We start from the raw sequence: 18,478 nt of genomic DNA, 5'->3' as shown, positions 1-18,478 counted from the left end.
CCCCCCACCGTACCTGGCTACACCTGTGGAGCCCCCGCGTCATGCTGTGGACTCCGAGGAAGCGAGAGAAGAATTTTGATTCTGGGAACAGGCTGACTGGTGCAGCTTTTTCCCTCTTCCCATGTCTCTGTACAGAAAGGAAGCGCCTTTGACCCGCTTGCTTTTCTGAAGCCGAAAGGACTGTACCTGATAATACAGTGCTTTCTTAGTCTGTGAGGAAACCGGAGGTAAAAATATTTCTTCCCAGCTGTTGCTGTGGATACGAGGTCTCAGAGACCATCCCCAAATAATTCCTCACCCTTATAAGGCAGAATCTCTATGCGCCTTTTAAAGTCAGCATCACCTGTCCAGTGACAGGTCTCTAATACCCTCCTGACAGAATGGACATTACATTCATTTTGGATGCCAGCCGGCAAAATATCCCTCTGTGCATCCCTCATATATAAGACGACGTCTTTAATATGTTCTTATGTTTGACAGGGTCACCGACCACGCTGCAGCAGCACGATCTGCAGGTCTCAGTCTAGTACCTGAGTGTGTAAATACAGACTTCAGGATAGCCTCCTGCTTTTTATCAACAGGTACCTTCAAAGTGGCCGTTCCTAAAACGGCAGTGCCACCTTTTTTGACAACCGTGTGAGCGCCTTATCCACCCTAGGGGATATCTCCCAGCGTAACTTATCCTCTGGCGGGAAAGGGTACGCCATCAGTAACTTTTTAGAAATTACCAGTTTCTTATCGGGGGGAACCCACGCTTTTCACACACTTCATTCATCTGATGGGGGAACAAAACACTGCCTGCTTTTTCTCCCCAAACATAAAACCCTTTTTTAGTGGTACCTGGGTTAATGTCAGAAATGTGTAACACATTTTTTATTGCCGGGATCAAGTCACGGATGTTCCTAGTGGATTGTGTATATGTCTCAACCTTGTCGACACTGGAGTCAGACTCCGTGTCGACATCTGTGTCTGCCATCTGAGTGAGCGGGCGTTTTTGAGCCCCTGATGGCCTTTGAGACGCCTGGGCAGGCGCGGACTGAGAAGCCGGCTGTCCCACAGCTGTTACGTCATCCACCCTTTTATGTAAGGAGTTGACACTGTCGGTTTATACCTTTCACCTAACCCTCCACTCTGGTGTCGGCCCCACAGGGGGCGACATCACATTTATCGGCATCTGCTCCGTCACCATATAAGCCTCCTCATTAAACATGTCGACACAGCCGTACCGACACACCGCACACACACAGGGAATGCTCTGACTGAGGACAGGACCCCACAAAGCCCTTTGGGGAGACAGAGAGAGAGTATGCCAGCACACACCAGAGCGCTATATAATGTGGGGATTAACACTATAACTGAGTGAAATTTCCCCAATAGCTGCTTGTATATATAATATTGCGCCTAAATTTAGTGCCCCCCCTCTCTTTTTAACCCTTTGAGCCTGAAAACTACAGGGGAGAGCCTGGGGAGCTTTCTTCCAGCTGCACTGTGAAGAGAAAATGGCGCCAGTGTGTCTGAGGGAGATAGCTCCGCCCCTTTTTCGCGGACTTTTCTCCCGCTTTTTTCTGGATTCTGGCAGGGGTATTTACCACATATATAGCCTCTGGGGCTATATATTGTGGTATTTTTGCCAGCCAAGGTGTTTTTATTGCTGCTCAGGGCGCCCCCCCCAAGCGCCCTGCACCCTCAGTGACCGGAGTGTGAAGTGTGTATGAGGAGCAATGGCGCACAGCTGCAGTGCTGTGCGCTACCTTGGTGAAGACTGATGTCTTCTGCCGCCGATTTTCCGGACCTCTTCTTGCTTCTGGCTCTGTAAGGGGGACGGCGGCGCGGCTCCGGGACCGAACACCAAGGCTGGGCCTGCGGTCGATCCCTCTGGAGCTAATGGTGTCCAGTAGCCTAAGAAGCCCAAGCTGGCTGCAAGCAGGCAGGTTCGCTTCTTCTCCCCTTAGTCCCTCGCTGCAGTGAGCCTGTTGCCAGCAGGTCTCACTGAAAATAAAAATAAGAATTTACTTACCGATAATTCTATTTCTCATAGTCCGTAGTGCAGGGGTCTTCAACCTTTAAGACAGTGTGGGCCACATAAAAAAATGAAACGAAGCCGAGGGCCACTAAGCTATACTGCGGTATTTAGAATCTAAATTTTAATTTATGATTGTAATGGAGACCTTTTCTAGACTCATAAGACCATAAAAAAGACTTCAAAAGATAATTATTGTAATTTAATGAATGAAACATGGTCTACTTTACCTTTGTTATTATAATAAGTTCATATCAGTGGGAAACTTGGCATTGTTTTTGCTTGGCCAGCTTGTCGATGTTGGCATCAATGTTAGAAGTCGCTATGCGCAGAGTATTCTCAAGATGTTGGTCTGTAAGCACTGAACTGGACTCATACGGCAGTATCACTGGACTGGTGGGTATAATGTGGGCATGCTTTCACAATATTGCTGCTGTCTGTCTGTGATGGGGGGAGGGAGGGTATGATAGCGCCTATGTCAAGACATAGGTGCTATCATACCCTCCCTCCTCCCCATCACAGACAGACAGCAGCATTGTCAAAGCATGCTCCCTGCCATCTCTGCTCTTAATACTTAATACACCCCCTGCTGGGTCCCCCGCCACGCCCCCTGCCCTCAATACTAATTTATTCACTGCCATGCTCAGGCTGCCGCACCCCCGTCCCCGCCGCTCCCGCACGCCGGGTTCCTGCACTGCCCCCTGCCCTCAACACTTATACACTTTTATTCTCCTGCCGCAGCCCCCCCCCCCCCCCGCGCCGGGTCCCCGCCGCACACAGCCATGCTCAGGCTGCATACATGCTGCCGCACCCCCTCCGCTCCCGCCCGCCGGGTTCCCGCACTGCCCCCTGCTCTCAATGGTAACTTGCCGCACCCCCCCCAGCCGGGTCCCCGCCGCTCTCACCCACCTATTCAACACTGCAGGCGGAGGGAGACACAGGGAGGGAGACACAGTAAGGGTGACCAGACCACTGACCAGCCTAAGAGGAGCTACTCCCCTTCTTCACAGGCAACCAGTGACAGTGCGGGGGAGTCACAGGACTCCGGGAAAGGGAAAAAATTTTTTTTTTTTTTTTTGTGTTCATATGTGCGCTGCGGGCGGGCGCGTCGGCGGGCCATGGAAACCATAGCAGCGGGCCACCTGTGGCCCGCGGGCCACGGGTTGAAGACCCCTGCCGTAGTGGATGCTGGGGACTCCGAAAGGACCATGGGGAATAGCGGCTCCGCAGGAGACTGGGCACAAAGTAAAAGCTTTAGGACTAGCTGGTGTGCACTGGCTCCTCCCCCTATGACCCTCCTCCAAGCCTCAGTTAGGATACTGTGCCCGGACGAGCGTACACAATAAGGAAGGATTTTGAATCCCGGGTAAGACTCATACCAGCCACACCAATCACACCGTACAACTTGTGATCTGAACCCAGTTAACAGCATGATAACAGAAGGAGCCTCTGAAAAGATGGCTCACAACAACAATAACCCGATTTTTGTAACAATAACTATGTACAAGTAATGCAGACAATCCGCACTTGGGATGGGCGCCCAGCATCCACTACGGACTATGAGAAATAGAATTATCGGTAAGTAAATTCTTATTTTCTCTAACGTCCTAGTGGATGCTGGGGACTCCGAAAGGACCATGGGGATTATACCAAAGCTCCCAAACGGGCGGGAGAGTGCGGATGACTCTGCAGCACCGAATGAGAGAACTCCAGGTCCTCCTCAGCCAGGGTATCAAATTTGTAGAATTTAGCAAACGTGTTTGCCCCTGACCAAGTAGCTGCTCGGCAAAGTTGTAAAGCCGAGACCCCTCGGGCAGCCGCCCAAGATGAGCCCACTTTCCGTGTGGAATGGGCTTTTACAGATTTTGGCTGTGGCAGGCCTGCCACAGAATGTGCAAGCTGAATTGTACTACAAATCCAACGAGCAATCGTCTGCTTAGAAGCAGGAGCACCCAGCTTGTTGGGTGCATACAGGATAAACAGCGAGTCAGATTTTCTGACTCCAGCCGTCCTGGAAACATATATTTTCAGGGCCCTGACTACGTCCAGCAACTTGGAATCCTCCAAGTCCCTAGTAGCCGCAGGCACCACAATAGGTTGGTTTAAGTGAAATGCTGAAACCACCTTAGGGAGAAATTGAGGACGAGTCCTCAATTCTGCCCTGTCCGTATGAAAAATTAGGTAAGGGCTTTTATAGGATAAAGCCGCCAATTCTGATACACGCCTGGCTGAAGCCAGGGCTAACAGCATTACCACTTTCCATGTGAGATATTTCAAGTCCACAGTGGTGAGTGGTTCAAACCAATGTGATTTTAGGAATCCCAACACTACATTGAGATCCCAAGGTGCCACTGGAGGCACAAAAGGAGGCTGTATATGCAGTACTCCCTTGACAAACGTCTGAACTTCAGGAACAGAAGCTAGTTCTTTTTGGAAGAATATCGACAGGGCCGAAATTTGAACCTTAATGGACCCTAATTTGAGGCCCATAGACAGTCCTGTTTGCAGGAAATGCAGGAATCGACCCAGTTGAAATTCCTCCGTAGGGGCCTTCCTGGCCTCGCACCACGCAACATATTTACGCCAAATACGGTGATAATGTTGTACGGTTACATCCTTCCTGGCTTTGATCAGGGTAGGGATGACTTCATCCGGAATGCCTTTTTCCTTCAGGATCCGGCGTTCAACCGCCATGCCGTCAAACGCAGCCGCGGTAAGTCTTGGAACAGACATGGTCCCTGCAGGAGCAGGTCCTGTCTTAGAGGTAGAGGCCACGGGTCTTCTGTGAGCATCTCTTGAATTTCCGGGTACCAAGTCCTTCTTGGCCAATCCGGAGCCACGAGTATAGTCTTTACTCCTCTCTTTCTTATGATTCTCAGTACTTTTGGTATGAGAGGAAGAGGAGGGAACACATACACTGACCGGTACACCCACGGTGTTACCAGAGCGTCCACAGCTATTGCCTGAGGGTCCCTTGACCTGGAGCAATATCTGTCCAGTTTTTTGTTGAGGCGAGACGCCATCATGTCCACCTTTGGTTTTTCCCAACGGTTTACAATCATGTGGAAGACTTCTGGGTGAAGTCCCCACTCCCCCGGGTGAAGATCGTGTCTGCTGAGGAAGTCTGCTTCCCAGTTGTCCACTCCCGGAATGAACACTGCTGACAGTGCTATCACATGATTTTCCGCCCAGCGAAGAATCCTTGCCACTTCCGTCATTGCCCTCCTGCTTCTTGTGCCGCCCTGTCTATTTACGTGGGCGACTGCCGTGATGTTGTCCGACTGGATCAATACTGGCTGACCCTGAAGCAGAGGCCTTGCCTGACTTAGGGCATTGTAAATGGCCCTTAGTTCCAGGATATTTATGTGAAGTGACGTTTCCATGCTTGACCACAAGCCCTGGAAATTTTTTCCCTGTGTGACTGCTCCCCAGCCTCTCAGGCTGGCATCCGTGGTCACCAGGACCCAATCCTGAATGCCGAATCTGCGGCCCTCTAGGAGATGAGCACTCTATAACCACCACAGGAGAGACACCCTTGTCCTTGGAGACAGGGTTATCCGCTGATGCATTTGAAGATGCGATCCGGACCATTTGTCTAGCAGATCCAACTGAAAAGTTCTTGCGTGGAATCTGCCGAATGGAATCGCTTCGTAAGAAGCCACCATCTTTCCCAGGACCCTTGTGCACTGATGCACTGACACCTGGCCTGGTCTTAGGAGTTTCCTGACTAGGTCGGATAACTCCCTGGCTTTCTCTTCCGGGAGAAACACCTTTTTCTGTACTGTGTCCAGAATCATCCCTAGGAACAGCAGACGTGTCGTCGGAATCAGCTGCGATTTTGGAATATTTAGAATCCATCCGTGCTGTCGTAGTACTATTTGAGATAGTGCTACTCCGACCTCTAACTGTTCTCTGGACCGTGCCCTTATCAGGAGATCGTCCAAGTAAGGGATAATTAAGACGCCTTTTCTTCGAAGAAGAATCATCATTTCGGCCATTACCTTGGTAAAGACCCGGGGTGCCGTGGACAATCCAAACGGCAGCGTCTGAAACTGATAGTGACAGTTCTGTACCACAAACCTGAGGTACCCTTGGTGAGAAGTGCAAATTGGGACAGGGAGGTAAGCATCCTTGATGTCCAGAGACACCATGTAGTCCCCTTCTTCCAGGTTCGCTATCACTGCTCTGAGTGACTCCATCTTGAACTTGAACCTTTTTATGTAAGTGTTCAAGGCTTTCAGATTTAAAATGGGTCTCACCGAGCCGTCCGGCTTCGGTACCACAAACAGCGTGGAGTAATACCCCTTTCCCTGTTGTAGGAGGGGTACCTTGATTATCACTTGCTGGGAATACAGCTTGTGAATGGCTTCCAATACCGCCTCCCTGTCGGGGGTAGACGTTGGTAAAGCAGACTTCAGGAACCGGCGAGGGGGAGACGTCTCGAATTCCAATTTGTACCCCTGAGATACTACCTGCAGGATCCAGGGGTCCACTTGCGAGTGAGCCCACTGCGCGCTGAAATTCTTGAGACGGGCCCCCACCGTGCCTGAGTCCGCTTGTAAGGCCCCAGCGTCATGCTGAGGACTTGGCAGAAGCGGGGGAGGGCTTCTGTTCGTGGGAAGAAGCTGTCTGTTGCAGTCTTTTTCCCCTTCCTCTGCCCCGGGGCAGATATGAGTGGCCTTTTGCCCGCTTGCCCTTATGGGGACGAAAGGACTGAGCCTGAAAAGACGGTATCTTTTTCTGCTGCGAGGTGACTTGGGGTAAAAAGGTGGATTTCCCAGCCGTTGCCGTGGCCACCAGGTCCGATAGACCGCCCCCAAATAACTCCTCCCCTTTATACGGCAATACTTCCATATGCCGTTTGGAATCCGCATCCCCTGACCACTGTCGCGTCCATAATCCTCTTCTGGCAGAAATGGACATCGCACTTACTCTTGATGCCAGAGTGCAAATGTCTCTCTGTGCATCTCGCATATATAGGAATGCATCCTTTAAATGCTCTATAGTCAATAATATATTGTCCCTGTCCAGGGTATCAATATTTTCAGTCAGGGAATCCGACCAAGCCACCCCAGCACTGCACATCCAGGCTGAGGCGATTGCTGGTCGCAGTATAACACCAGTATGAGTGTATATACTTTTAAGGATATTTTCCAGCCTCCTATCTGCTGGCTCCTTAAGGGTGGCCGTTTCTGGAGACGGTAACGCCTCTTGTTTTGATAAGCGTGCGAGCGCCTTATCCACCCTAGGGGGTGTTTCCCAACGAGCCCTAACCTCTGGTGGGAAGGGATATAGTGCCAATAATTTTTTAGAAATTAGCAGTTTTTTGTCAGGGGTAACCCACGCTTCATCACACACTTCATTCAATTCATCTGATTCAGGAAAAACTACGGGTAGTTTTTTCACACCCCACATAATACCCCTTTTTGTGGTACTTGCAGTATCAGAGATGTGCAAAACCTCCTTCATTGCCGTGATCATGTAACGTGTGGCCCTACTGGAAAATATGTTTGTTTCTTCACCGTCGACACTGGAGTCAGTGTCTGGGTCCGTGTCGACCCACTGAGGTAACGGGCGTTTAATAGCCCCTGACGGTGTTTGAGATGCCTGGACAGGCACTAACTGAGCTGCCGGCTGTCTCATGTCGTCAACAGTTTTCTGTAACGTGCCGACACTGTCACATAATTCCTTAATTACGGCCATCCATTCAGGTGTCGACTCCCTAGGGGGTGACATCACCATTATAGGCAATTGCTCCGCCTCCACATCATTTTCCTCCTCATACATGTCGACACACACGTACCGACACCCAGCACACACACAGGGAATGCTCTGATAGAGGACAGGACCCACTTAGCCCCTTGTGGAGACAGAGGGAGAGTTTGCCAGCACACACCAGAGCGCTATATATGTATAGGGACAACCTTACAATAAGTGTCTATCCCTTATAGCTGCTTATATTAGTTATTTTGCCAAATAAGTGCCCCCCTCTCTTTTTTACCCTGTTTCTGTAGTTGCAGGATGCAGGGGAGATTCTGGGAGCCTTCCTACCAGCGGAGCTGTGTGGGAAAAATGGCGCTGTGTGCTGAGGAGATAGGCCCCGCCCCCTTCACGGCGGGCTCTTCTCCCGCTTTTTTTTGGAAAACTGGCAGGGGTTAAATACATCCATATAGCCCAGGAGCTATATGTGATGTATTTTTTGCCAAATAAGGTAAATTCATTGCTTCCCAGGGCGCCCCCCCCCCCCAGCGCCCTGCACCCTCAGTGACCGAAGTGTGAAGTGTGCTGAGAGCAATGGCGCACAGCTGCAGTGCTGTGCGCTACCTTATGAAGACAGGAAAGTCTTCTGCCGCCGATTTATGGACCTCTTCTTGCTTCAGCATCTGTATGGGGGCCGGCGGCGCGGCTCCGGGACCCATCCATGGCTGGGCCTGTGATCGTCCCTCTGGAGCTAATGTCCAGTAGCCTAAGAAGCCCAATCCACTCTGCACGCAGGTGAGTTCGCTTCTTCTCCCCTTAGTCCCTCGATGCAGTGAGCCTGTTGCCAGCAGGTCTCACTGAAAATAAAAAACCTATTTAAACTTTTACTCTAAGCAGCTCAGGAGAGCCACCTAGATTGCACCCTTCTCGTTCGGGCACAAAATCTTAACTGAGGCTTGGAGGAGGATCATAGGGGGAGGAGCCAGTGCACACCAGCTAGTCCTAAAGCTTTTACTTTGTGCCCAGTCTCCTGCGGAGCCGCTATTCCCCATGGTCCTTTCGGAGTCCCCAGCATCCACTAGGACGTTAGAGAAAAACCTAATTCTATACTTTCTTTCTAGAAGCTCAGGAGAGCCCCTAGTGTGCATCCAACCTCGGCCGGGCACAAATTCTAACTGAGGCTTGGAGGAGGGTCATAGTGGGAGGAGCCAGTGCACACCAGGTGACCTAAAGCTTTCTTTAGTTGTGCCCAGTCTCCTGCGGAGCCGCTATTCCCCATGGTCCTTACGGAGTTCCCAGCATCCACTAGGACGTCAGAGAAACAAACATTGTTTGATACCTGAAATTGTGTATTCGGGTGTCTGCCGGCCGTCTACCGGAGCCTGGCCAGCTCATCCGAAACTGGACCAGTCGCTGTCATTTCGTCATAGGCGTCGAACCCTGATGGACTTGACGTGTCCGCCTCCTTTACCTGCAGTATCAGACGAACTGCTGTATAATGCACCTGGATATTCTGAGACACTGGTTCAGACCCCACAGAAAACAGACATCATCAGTATTGTAACATGGAAGGTTAGCAATGTTGCTTTAGAAAGCTGGAGAAGGTGAAATGACTTAAAAGGTCTCTGGTTAACAGTGAGATTACCTGCATAATCTGAGCTGTTCAAACAGGAGTGTCCCGCAGGTGCGTGGAGGGCTAAGTAGATGGCTCCACCGCATACTTTACACCTAAGAGGGAATTCTTTGACTATCCCAGGTGAGAAACGAAAGGAGAAAAGGTGGGTTAAATAAACACAGCCCTATGTAAGGTCTGCACTAAAATGTGTGACTGACGCGATTCAACTAAACTTTCTGGAGCAGCGGAGACCTGAACCAGTAGCGCTGCGCTGTGGGACAGGAGTCTTAGCCACTAGGCTATAGGAGCTCCCCTTAAAGTTGTATTTTTTTTTTTTTTTTTTTTTTTTATGCTTGGGATTCAAACCCTTGTCTTTCAGGTACCCGCTACTAGCGTACTGAGCCACAGCGCTATTTGTCCGATACCTTAAACACATTCCCCAAATTACAAATAGCATTAGTACCAAGTGACACCAAGGAATAATAAAGGGAAGGCAACACCCCGCCCTGTATGTAGTGTACCTTAATTTAGGTGCACCAGATGTTTTTCTGAGGTTCCGCTGGCTTTCCAAAATGGTGACCAGCCTGTGTAATGTATATGTGTGTGTGCATGTATCCACACACACATTATATATATTATATATATATTATATATATATATATATATATATATATATATATATATATATATATATATATATACATACATATACATACATACATACATACATACATACATACATACATACATATATATATACACATACATACACATATATATATACATATACACATATATACCCATATACACACATATATACACATACACTCACACAGTGAACCCAACAGGGTAGATAAAATAAGAATTTACTCACCGGTAATTCTATTTCTCGTAGTCCGTAGTGGATGCTGGGAACTCCGTAAGGACCATGGGGAATAGCGGGCTCCGAAGGAGGCTGGGCACTCTAGAAAGATTTATGACTACCTGGTGTGCACTGGCCCCTCCCACTATGACCCTCCTCCCGGACGAGCTGACATAATAAGGAAGGATTTAGAATCCCGGGTAAGACTCTTACCAGCCACACCAATCACACCGTACAACTCGTGATACTATATCCAGTTTGACAGTATGAAAAACAACTGAGCCTCTCAACAGATGGCTCAACAATAACCCTTTAGTTAACAATAACTATTTACAAGTATTGCAGACAATCCGCACTTGGGATGGGCGCCCAGCATCCACTACGGACTACGAGAAATAGAATTACCGGTGAGTAAATTCTTATTTTCTCTGACGTCCTAGTGGATGCTGGGAACTCCGTAAGGACCATGGGGATTATACCAAAGCTCCCAAACGGGCGGGAGAGTGCGGATGACTCTGTAGCACCGAATGAGAGAACTCCAGGTCCTCCTCAGCCAGGGTATCAAATTTGTAGAATTTAGCAAACGTGTTTGCCCCTGACCAAGTTGCAGCTCGGCAAAGTTGTAAAGCCGAGACCCCTCGGGCAGCCGCCCAAGATGAGCCCACCTTCCTTGTGGAATGGGCATTTACAGATTTTGGCTGTGGTATGCCTGCCACAGAATGTGCAAGCTGAATTGTACTACAAATCCAGCGAGCAATAGACTGCTTAGAAGCAGGAGCACCCAGCTTGTTGGGTGCATACAGGATAAACAGCGAGTCAGATTTTCTGACTCCAGCCGTCCTGGAAACATATATTTTCAGGGCCCTGACAACGTCTAGCAACTTGGAGTCCTCCAATTCACTAGTAGCCGCCGGCACCACAATAGGCTGGTTCAGGTGAAATGCTGACACCACCTTAGGGAGAAATTGGGGACGAGTCCTCAACTCTGCCCCATCCATATGGAAAATCAGATAAGGGCTTTTACATGATAAAGCCGCCAATTCTGACACTCGCCTGGCTGAAGCCAAGGCTAATAACATGACCACTTTCCACGTGAGATATTTCAGATCCACGGTTTTTAGTGGCTCAAACCAATGTGATTTTAAGAAACTCAACATCACGTTGAGATCCCAAGGTGCCACAGGAGGCACAAATGGGGGCTGAATATGCAGCACTCCTTTCACAAATGTCTGAACTTCAGGTACTGAAGCTAGTTCTTTTTGAAAGAAAATCGACAGAGCCGAGATCTGTACTTTAATGGAGCCTAGTTTTAGGCCCATATCCACTCCTGCTTGCAGGAAATGCAGAAATCGACCTAGTTGAAATTCCTCTGTTGGGGCCTTATTGGCCTCGCACCATGCAACATATTTCCGCCATATGCGGTGATAATGCGTTGCCGTAACATCTTTCCTGGCCTTAATAAGCGTAGGAATGACTTCTTCCGGAATACCCTTTTCCTTTAGGATCCGGTGTTCAACCGCCATGCCGTCAAACGCAGCCGCGGTAAGTCTTGGAACAGACAGGGCCCCTGCTGTAACAGGTCCTGTCTGAGCGGTAGAGGCCACGGGTCCTCTGAGAGCATCTCTTGAAGTTCCGGGTACCACGCTCGTCTTGGCCAATCCGGAACCACGAGAATTGTGTTTACTCCTCGCTTTCTTATTATTCTCAATACCTTTGGAATGAGAGGCAGAGGAGGGAACACATAAACCGACTGGTACACCCACGGTGTCACTAGAGCGTCCACAGCTATCGCCTGAGGGTCCCTTGACCTGGCGCAATATCTTTTTAACTTTTTGTTGAGACGGGACGCCATCATGTCCACCTGTGGTTTTTCCCAACGGTTTACCAGCATCTGGAAGACTTCTGGGTGAAGTCCCCACTCTCCCGGGTGGAGGTCGTGTCTGCTGAGGAAGTCTGCTTCCCAGTTGTCCACTCCCGGAATGAACACTGCTGACAGTGCTAGTACATGATTCTCCGCCCATCGGAGAATTCTTGTGGCTTCTGCCATCGCCATCCTGCTTCTTGTGCCGCCCTGTCGATTTACATGGGCGACTGCCGTGATGTTGTCTGACTGGATCAGCACCGGCTGGTGTAGGAGCAGGGATTTTGCTTGACTTAGGGCATTGTAGATGGCCCTTAGTTCCAGAATATTTATGTGAAGGGAAGTCTCCTGACTCGACCATAGTCCTTGGAAGTTTCTTCCCTGTATGACTGCCCCCCAGCCTCGAAGGCTGGCATCCGTGGTCACCAGGACCCAGTCCTGTATGCCGAACCTGCGGCCCTCTAGAAGATGGGCACTCTGCAGCCACCACAGTAGAGACACCCTGGTTCTTGGAGACAGGGTTATTAAGCGATGCATCTGAAGATGCGATCCGGACCACTGGTCCAACAGGTCCCACTGAAAGATTCTGGCATGGAACCTGCCGAAGGGAATTGCTTCGTAAGAAGCCACCATCTTTCCCAGGACCCGTGTGCAGCGATGCACTGATACCTGTTTTGGTTTCAGGAGGTCTCTGACTAGAGATGACAACTCCCTGGCTTTCTCCTCCGGGAGAAACACTTTCTTCTGGACTGTATCCAGAATCATACCCAGGAACAGTAGCCGTGTCGTCGGAACCAGCTGTGACTTTGGGATATTCAGAATCCAGCCGTGCTGCTGCAGCACCTCCTGAGATAGTGCTACTCCCACCAACAACTGTTCCTTGGACCTCGCTTTTATTAGGAGATCGTCCAAGTACGGGATAATTAAAACTCCCTTTTTTCGAAGGAGTATCATCATTTCCGCCATAACCTTGGTAAATACCCTCGGTGCCGTGGACAGGCCAAACGGCAGCGTCTGGAATTGGTAATGGCAATCCTGTACCACAAATCTGAGGTACTCCTGGTGAGGATGGTAAATGGGGACATGCAAGTAAGCATCCTTGATGTCCAGGGATACCATGTAATCCCCCTCGTCCAGGCTTGCAATAACCGCCCTGAGCGATTCCATCTTGAACTTGAATTTTTTTATGTACGTGTTCAAGGATTTTAAATTTAAAATGGGTCTTACCGAACCGTCCGGTTTCGGTACCACAATATAGTGTGGAATAATAACCCCGGCCTTGTTGAAGTAGGGGTACCTTGATTATCACCTGCTGGGAATACAGCTTGTGAATTGCCGCTAGCACCGCCTCCCTGTCTGAGGGAGCAATCGGCAAGGCAGATTTTAGGAACCGGTGGGGTGGGGACGCCTCGAATTCCAGTTTGTACCCTTGAGATACTATTTGCAGGATCCAGGGATCCACCCGTGAGCGAGCCCACTGATCGCTGAAATTCTTGAGGCGACCCCCCACCGTACCTGGCTTCGCCTGTGGAGCCCCACCGTCATGCGGCGGACTTGGAAGAAGAAGCGGGGGAGGACTTTTGCTCCTGGGAACCTGCTGTTTGTTGCAGCCTTTTTCCCCTACCTCTGCCTCTGGACAGAAAGAACCCGCCTTTTCCACGCCTGTTTTTCTGGGTCCGAAAGGACTGAACCTGATAAAACGGCGCCTTCTTAGGCTGTGAGGGGACATGGGGTAAAAATGCTGACTTCCCAGACGTTGCTGTGGAAACTAGGTCCGAGAGACCATCCCCAAATAATTCCTCACCCTTATATGGCAACACTTCCATGTGCTTTTTAGAATCTGCATCTCCTGTCCACTGGCGAGTCCATAAGCCTCTCCTAGCAGAAATGGACAATGCACTTACTTTAGATGCCAGTCGGCAGATTTCCCTCTGTGCATCTCTCATATATAAGACTGAGTCTTTTATATGGTCTATGGTTAACAGGATCGTGTCTCTGTCTAATGTGTCAATATTTTCTGACAGTTTATCTGACCACGCAGCGGCAGCACTGCACATCCAAGCTGACGCAATAGCTGGCCTAAGTATAATGCCTGAGTGTGTATATACAGACTTCAGGATCGCCTCCTGCTTTCTATCAGCAGGTTCCTTGAGGGCGGCCGTATCCGGAGACGGTAGTGCCACCTTTTTAGACAAACGTGTGAGCGCTTTATCCACCCTGGGGGGTGTTTCCCAACGTGACCTATCCTCTGGCGGGAAAGGGAACGCCATTAGTACCTTCTTAGGAATTACCAATTTTTTATCAGGGAAAGCCCACGCTTCTTCACACACTTCATTTAATTCATCTGATGGGGGAAAAACTACAGGTAGTTTTTTCTCCCCAAACATAATACCCTTTTTAGTGGTACCTGTAGTTATATCAGAAATGTGTAACACCTCTTTCATTGCCTCAATCATGCAGTGAATGGCCTTAGTGGGCATCAGGTTAGACTCATTGTCGTCGACACTGGTGTCAGTATCAGTGTCGACATCTGGGTCTGCTTGCGGTAGCGGGCGTTTTAGAGCCCCTGACGACCCATGCGACGCCTGGGCAGGCACGAGCTGAGAAGTCGGCTGTCCCACATTTGGCATGTCGTCAATTTTCTTATGTAAGGAGTCTATACGTGCACTCATTACTTTCCATAAGCTCATCCACTCAGGTGTCTGCCCGCAGGGGGTGACATCCCTTCTAACGGCATCTGCTCCGCCTCCACATCATTATCCTCATCAAACATGTCGACACAGCCGTACCGACACACCGCACACACACAAGGAATGCTCCGAATGAGGACAGGACCCACAAAAGCCCTTTGGGGGGACAGAGTGAGAGTATGCCAGCACACACCAGAGCGCTATATAATGCAGGGACTAACTGAGTTATGTCCCCTATAGCTGCTTTTTCTATATATTATATACTGCGCCTAAATTTAGTGCCCCCCCTCTCTGTTTTTACCCTGTTCTGTAGTGTAGACTGCAGGGGAGAGCCAGGGAGCTTCCTTCCAGCGGATCTGTGAAGGAGAAATGGCGCCAGTGTGCTGAGAGATAGCTCCGCCCCTTTTCCGCTGACTATTCTCCCGCTTTTTTCCATATTCTGGCAGGGGTATTTTCCACATATATAGCCTCTGGGACTATATATTGTGGAATTTTTGCCAGCCAAGGTGTTATTATTGCTTCTCAGGGCGCCCCCCCCCCCCAGCGCCCTGCACCCTCAGTGACCGGAGTATGAAGTGTGTATGAGGAGCAATGGCGCACAGCTGCAGTGCTGTGCGCTACCTTGGTGAAGACTGATGTCTTCTGCCGCCGTTTTTCCGGACCTCTTCTTGCTTCTGGCTCTGTAAGGGGGACGGCGGCACGGCTCCGGGACCGAACACCAAGGACTGGGCCTGCGGTCGATCCCTCTGGAGCTAATGGTGTCCAGTAGCCTAAGAAGCCCAATCCGGCTGCAAGCAGGCGAGTTCGCTTCTTCTCCCCTTAGTTCCTCGCTGCAGTGAGCCTGTTGCCAGCAGGTCTCACTGAAAATAAAAAACCTAAATCTATACTTTCTTTCTAAGGGCTCAGGAGAGCCCCTAGTGTGCATCCAACCTCGGCCGGGCACAAAATCTAACTGAGGCTTGGAGGAGGGTCATAGTGGGAGGGGCCAGTGCACACCAGGTAGTCATAAATCTTTCTAGAGTGCCCAGCCTCCTTCGGAGCCCGCTATTCCCCATGGTCCTTACGGAGTTCCCAGCATCCACTAGGACGTCAGAGAAATACTGTCTATGTGAACCTATAGGGTAGATAGGTAAATTAATCTATGCACACTAGTTTTGAATCATTAATGAGCTGAGCCACAGCTCCTGTTATAGAGCAGACTCCCTGATCTACAGCCTCTCTGAAATGCTGGGCAGAGGACTCCCCTGCAGGGAGGAATGGCAGCCAAACTTAGATATTACAAATATTTTAGTATTACAATGCACAGAAAAAACTAAAATCCCACTGAGACAGTAACTGTGCATAGAGACAATGAGCGCTGCGAGCCCGCTGAGTAAAGCGGGAATAAGCTCCTCCCCCAACTCATACCTTCTAAATGTAAGATGGAAAATATCCTGCACCGAACAGCCAGCAGAGGGAAGGTAGCCTGCAGCGGCCGGGGAGCGTCTTGGTATGCTGCAGCGGCCGGGGAGCAATAGGACTGTGAAGCGGTGAGCGTGCAGCGGCCGGGGAGCGGAGCGCGCTGAGCCCGCCGTACAGAGCGGGAGTTAGCTCCGCCCCTCCGTTTCGGCGCCAATTTCAAAACAGACCCGCTTTAGTGTAAACGAAGCGGGAAGCGCCGAGTATCTGCAACATAGCATTGCATGACAAATTCAGTAGGAGTATGCTAATGCACCTACATTCAATAGCAAGTAGCGTCTTCAATGAGGCACACAACACCTAAAGCCTCAGTAATCTTACCAACTACTAGAAACTGGATGAGCTACATTCTTTCATGCCATGTATTCTGCGGCCGGGGAGCGGAGAGCGCTGAGCCCGCTTACAGAGCGGGCTGAAGCTCCACCCCCCCATAATGGCGCCAATTTTAAAATAGTAAGTGCGCCTTTGATACTCTCCACAGACTCTGACTGAGGATTATAGGGGAGCCTCCAAACACCACATAATGTGCACAATTAAATGAAAGTGTAAAACCTACATCATTGTGGAGGGGGAGGGGGGTTTGTACTCACCGCTGTTCAGATGGAGTGGTCCCGACACCGCCGCACTCATCGGTGTTTACACATACTCTGCACGACATAAAAGGCCCCGACATGCGCCGCACGCAGCGGTGTCCGACTTACCGCTGCCTTGCTGTTAGATGGAGTGGCCCCGACACGCGCCGCACGCAGGTGTGTCCGGCCGCTGATACTCACCGCTGCCATGCTGCCGGAATCTTCTGCTGGATGGAGTGGCCCCGACACGCGCCGCACGCAGCGGTGTCCGGCCAACTCAGGAGAGCTCAGTGTCTCCCTCAGCCGGGGCCCATCCCGAGCCGCACGCAGCTGCGATGGGACCCCGCCGGCAGCTCCCGCGGTGCAGACTGGCAGTGGCAGAGCTGCCATCTGTGAGTGTAAGTAAGAAAAATAAAAATAATAAAGAAAAAAGAAAAAATTTCTTCAGCTAAACCCAAGTGAACCAGCTACCTCGGGCACTAAACTAAGACTGGCTTGGAGGCGAGATAGTAGGGGAGGAGCTAGCCACAGAGTGAAGAATTTTAAAGTGCCAGCTCCCAATTACTGCCTACTATTTCCCCATTGTAACTACGCTCCAGTGGCCCCTAGTGGATGAAGGAGAAAATGGATTTGCTACAAACTTTAAAAGAAGCCCTTACTGAACAATATGGGTTGTGTATATTTAGTATTAGAAAGAAACATCATAGACCCTACAAAACTGATCTCACCATGTTCTTTTCATTGCCGGCCCATTTACGGAAAATATGCAGAGACTGACCAGCGTGTAACATCCCCGGAGTTGCAAACACCACCTACAAGTCACAAAGCTATAAATAAGTCTGCTTGTGTTACACAAACTAAGATCTAAGCAACATTTATTGATTTGAAATGGAAGTATCAGCTCAGAACCTGAAAAGTGATTTCACTTTATTTAAATATAGTAACCATTACTATCTGTGTTAGAACACTGAAAAAGTAACTGTATTACAGAAATTCAATTAATACGGAATACATACTCTACAGTGACCGTTCTTAATAAATCAAAGAAATGTGAACACAAGTCACACAGCACTGTAATACATAGGGGGGAATCCAAATGCCGGCGTGTTATAAAAAAAACAAAAAACTTGCAGCGCAGGGTTTTGCTATTCAATAATTGGACTGAAAATGGGACGCAGTGATTTCTAGAGAAGTCACATCATCTTTTTTTCCCCCCTCGCACCTCCAGAGCAAGTCGGATTTTTACTAAAATCGTTATTTTTAGGAAAAATCACCGGGACTTGCTCTGGGCCCCCAATGCCTCCCCCTTCACATGACTAATTAAGCAATTGGAGGTTTCTAATTAGATTAGTTAGGCTGTAATTACTCACGTTCAGAAGCATTGTCTTCTTCTTCCAATGTCAGTAGCCAGGTCTTCTGCAGCAGTGTGAGTATGCAGTGGTTGTGAGGGTGTATGAGTGTCTGTGCGGGGAATCCAATTGCAGATGGGAAATTTTAATAACCTTATGGCACTGGGTTTTTCCCACAGCTATTGAATTACAGGATAGAAAATGAGACACGGTGGTTTCTATAGAAATCACTGCGTCTTTTTTCTAGCACCTCCAGAAAAAGTCTGATTTTTTCCTAAAATCGTTAATTATGGAAAAGTCACCAGGACTTGCCCTGGCACCCCCTCCCTGAGGACTAGTTAGGCAATTGGA

The 18,478-nt window shown here is 49.6% G+C and overlaps 1 protein-coding gene across 2 annotated transcripts in view; it reads right to left on the bottom strand.

Annotated features, from left to right (window-relative positions):
* INTS11 (integrator complex subunit 11) overlaps positions 1-18,478 on the bottom strand; it is a 143,116-nt gene that overhangs the window by 81,582 nt on the left and 43,056 nt on the right. For both annotated transcript variants that reach the window (XM_063943029.1, XM_063943030.1), the window contains exon 11: positions 17,507-17,590. In XM_063943029.1, the coding sequence (XP_063799099.1) occupies positions 17,507-17,590 (84 nt within the window). The remainder of the gene's footprint in view (positions 1-17,506; positions 17,591-18,478) is intronic.

This window comes from Pseudophryne corroboree, chromosome 10 (assembly GCF_028390025.1).
Source record: "Pseudophryne corroboree isolate aPseCor3 chromosome 10, aPseCor3.hap2, whole genome shotgun sequence".
NCBI classification, from domain to species: domain Eukaryota; kingdom Metazoa; phylum Chordata; class Amphibia; order Anura; family Myobatrachidae; genus Pseudophryne; species Pseudophryne corroboree.
This window is presented reverse-complemented; position numbering and strand designations above follow the sequence as displayed.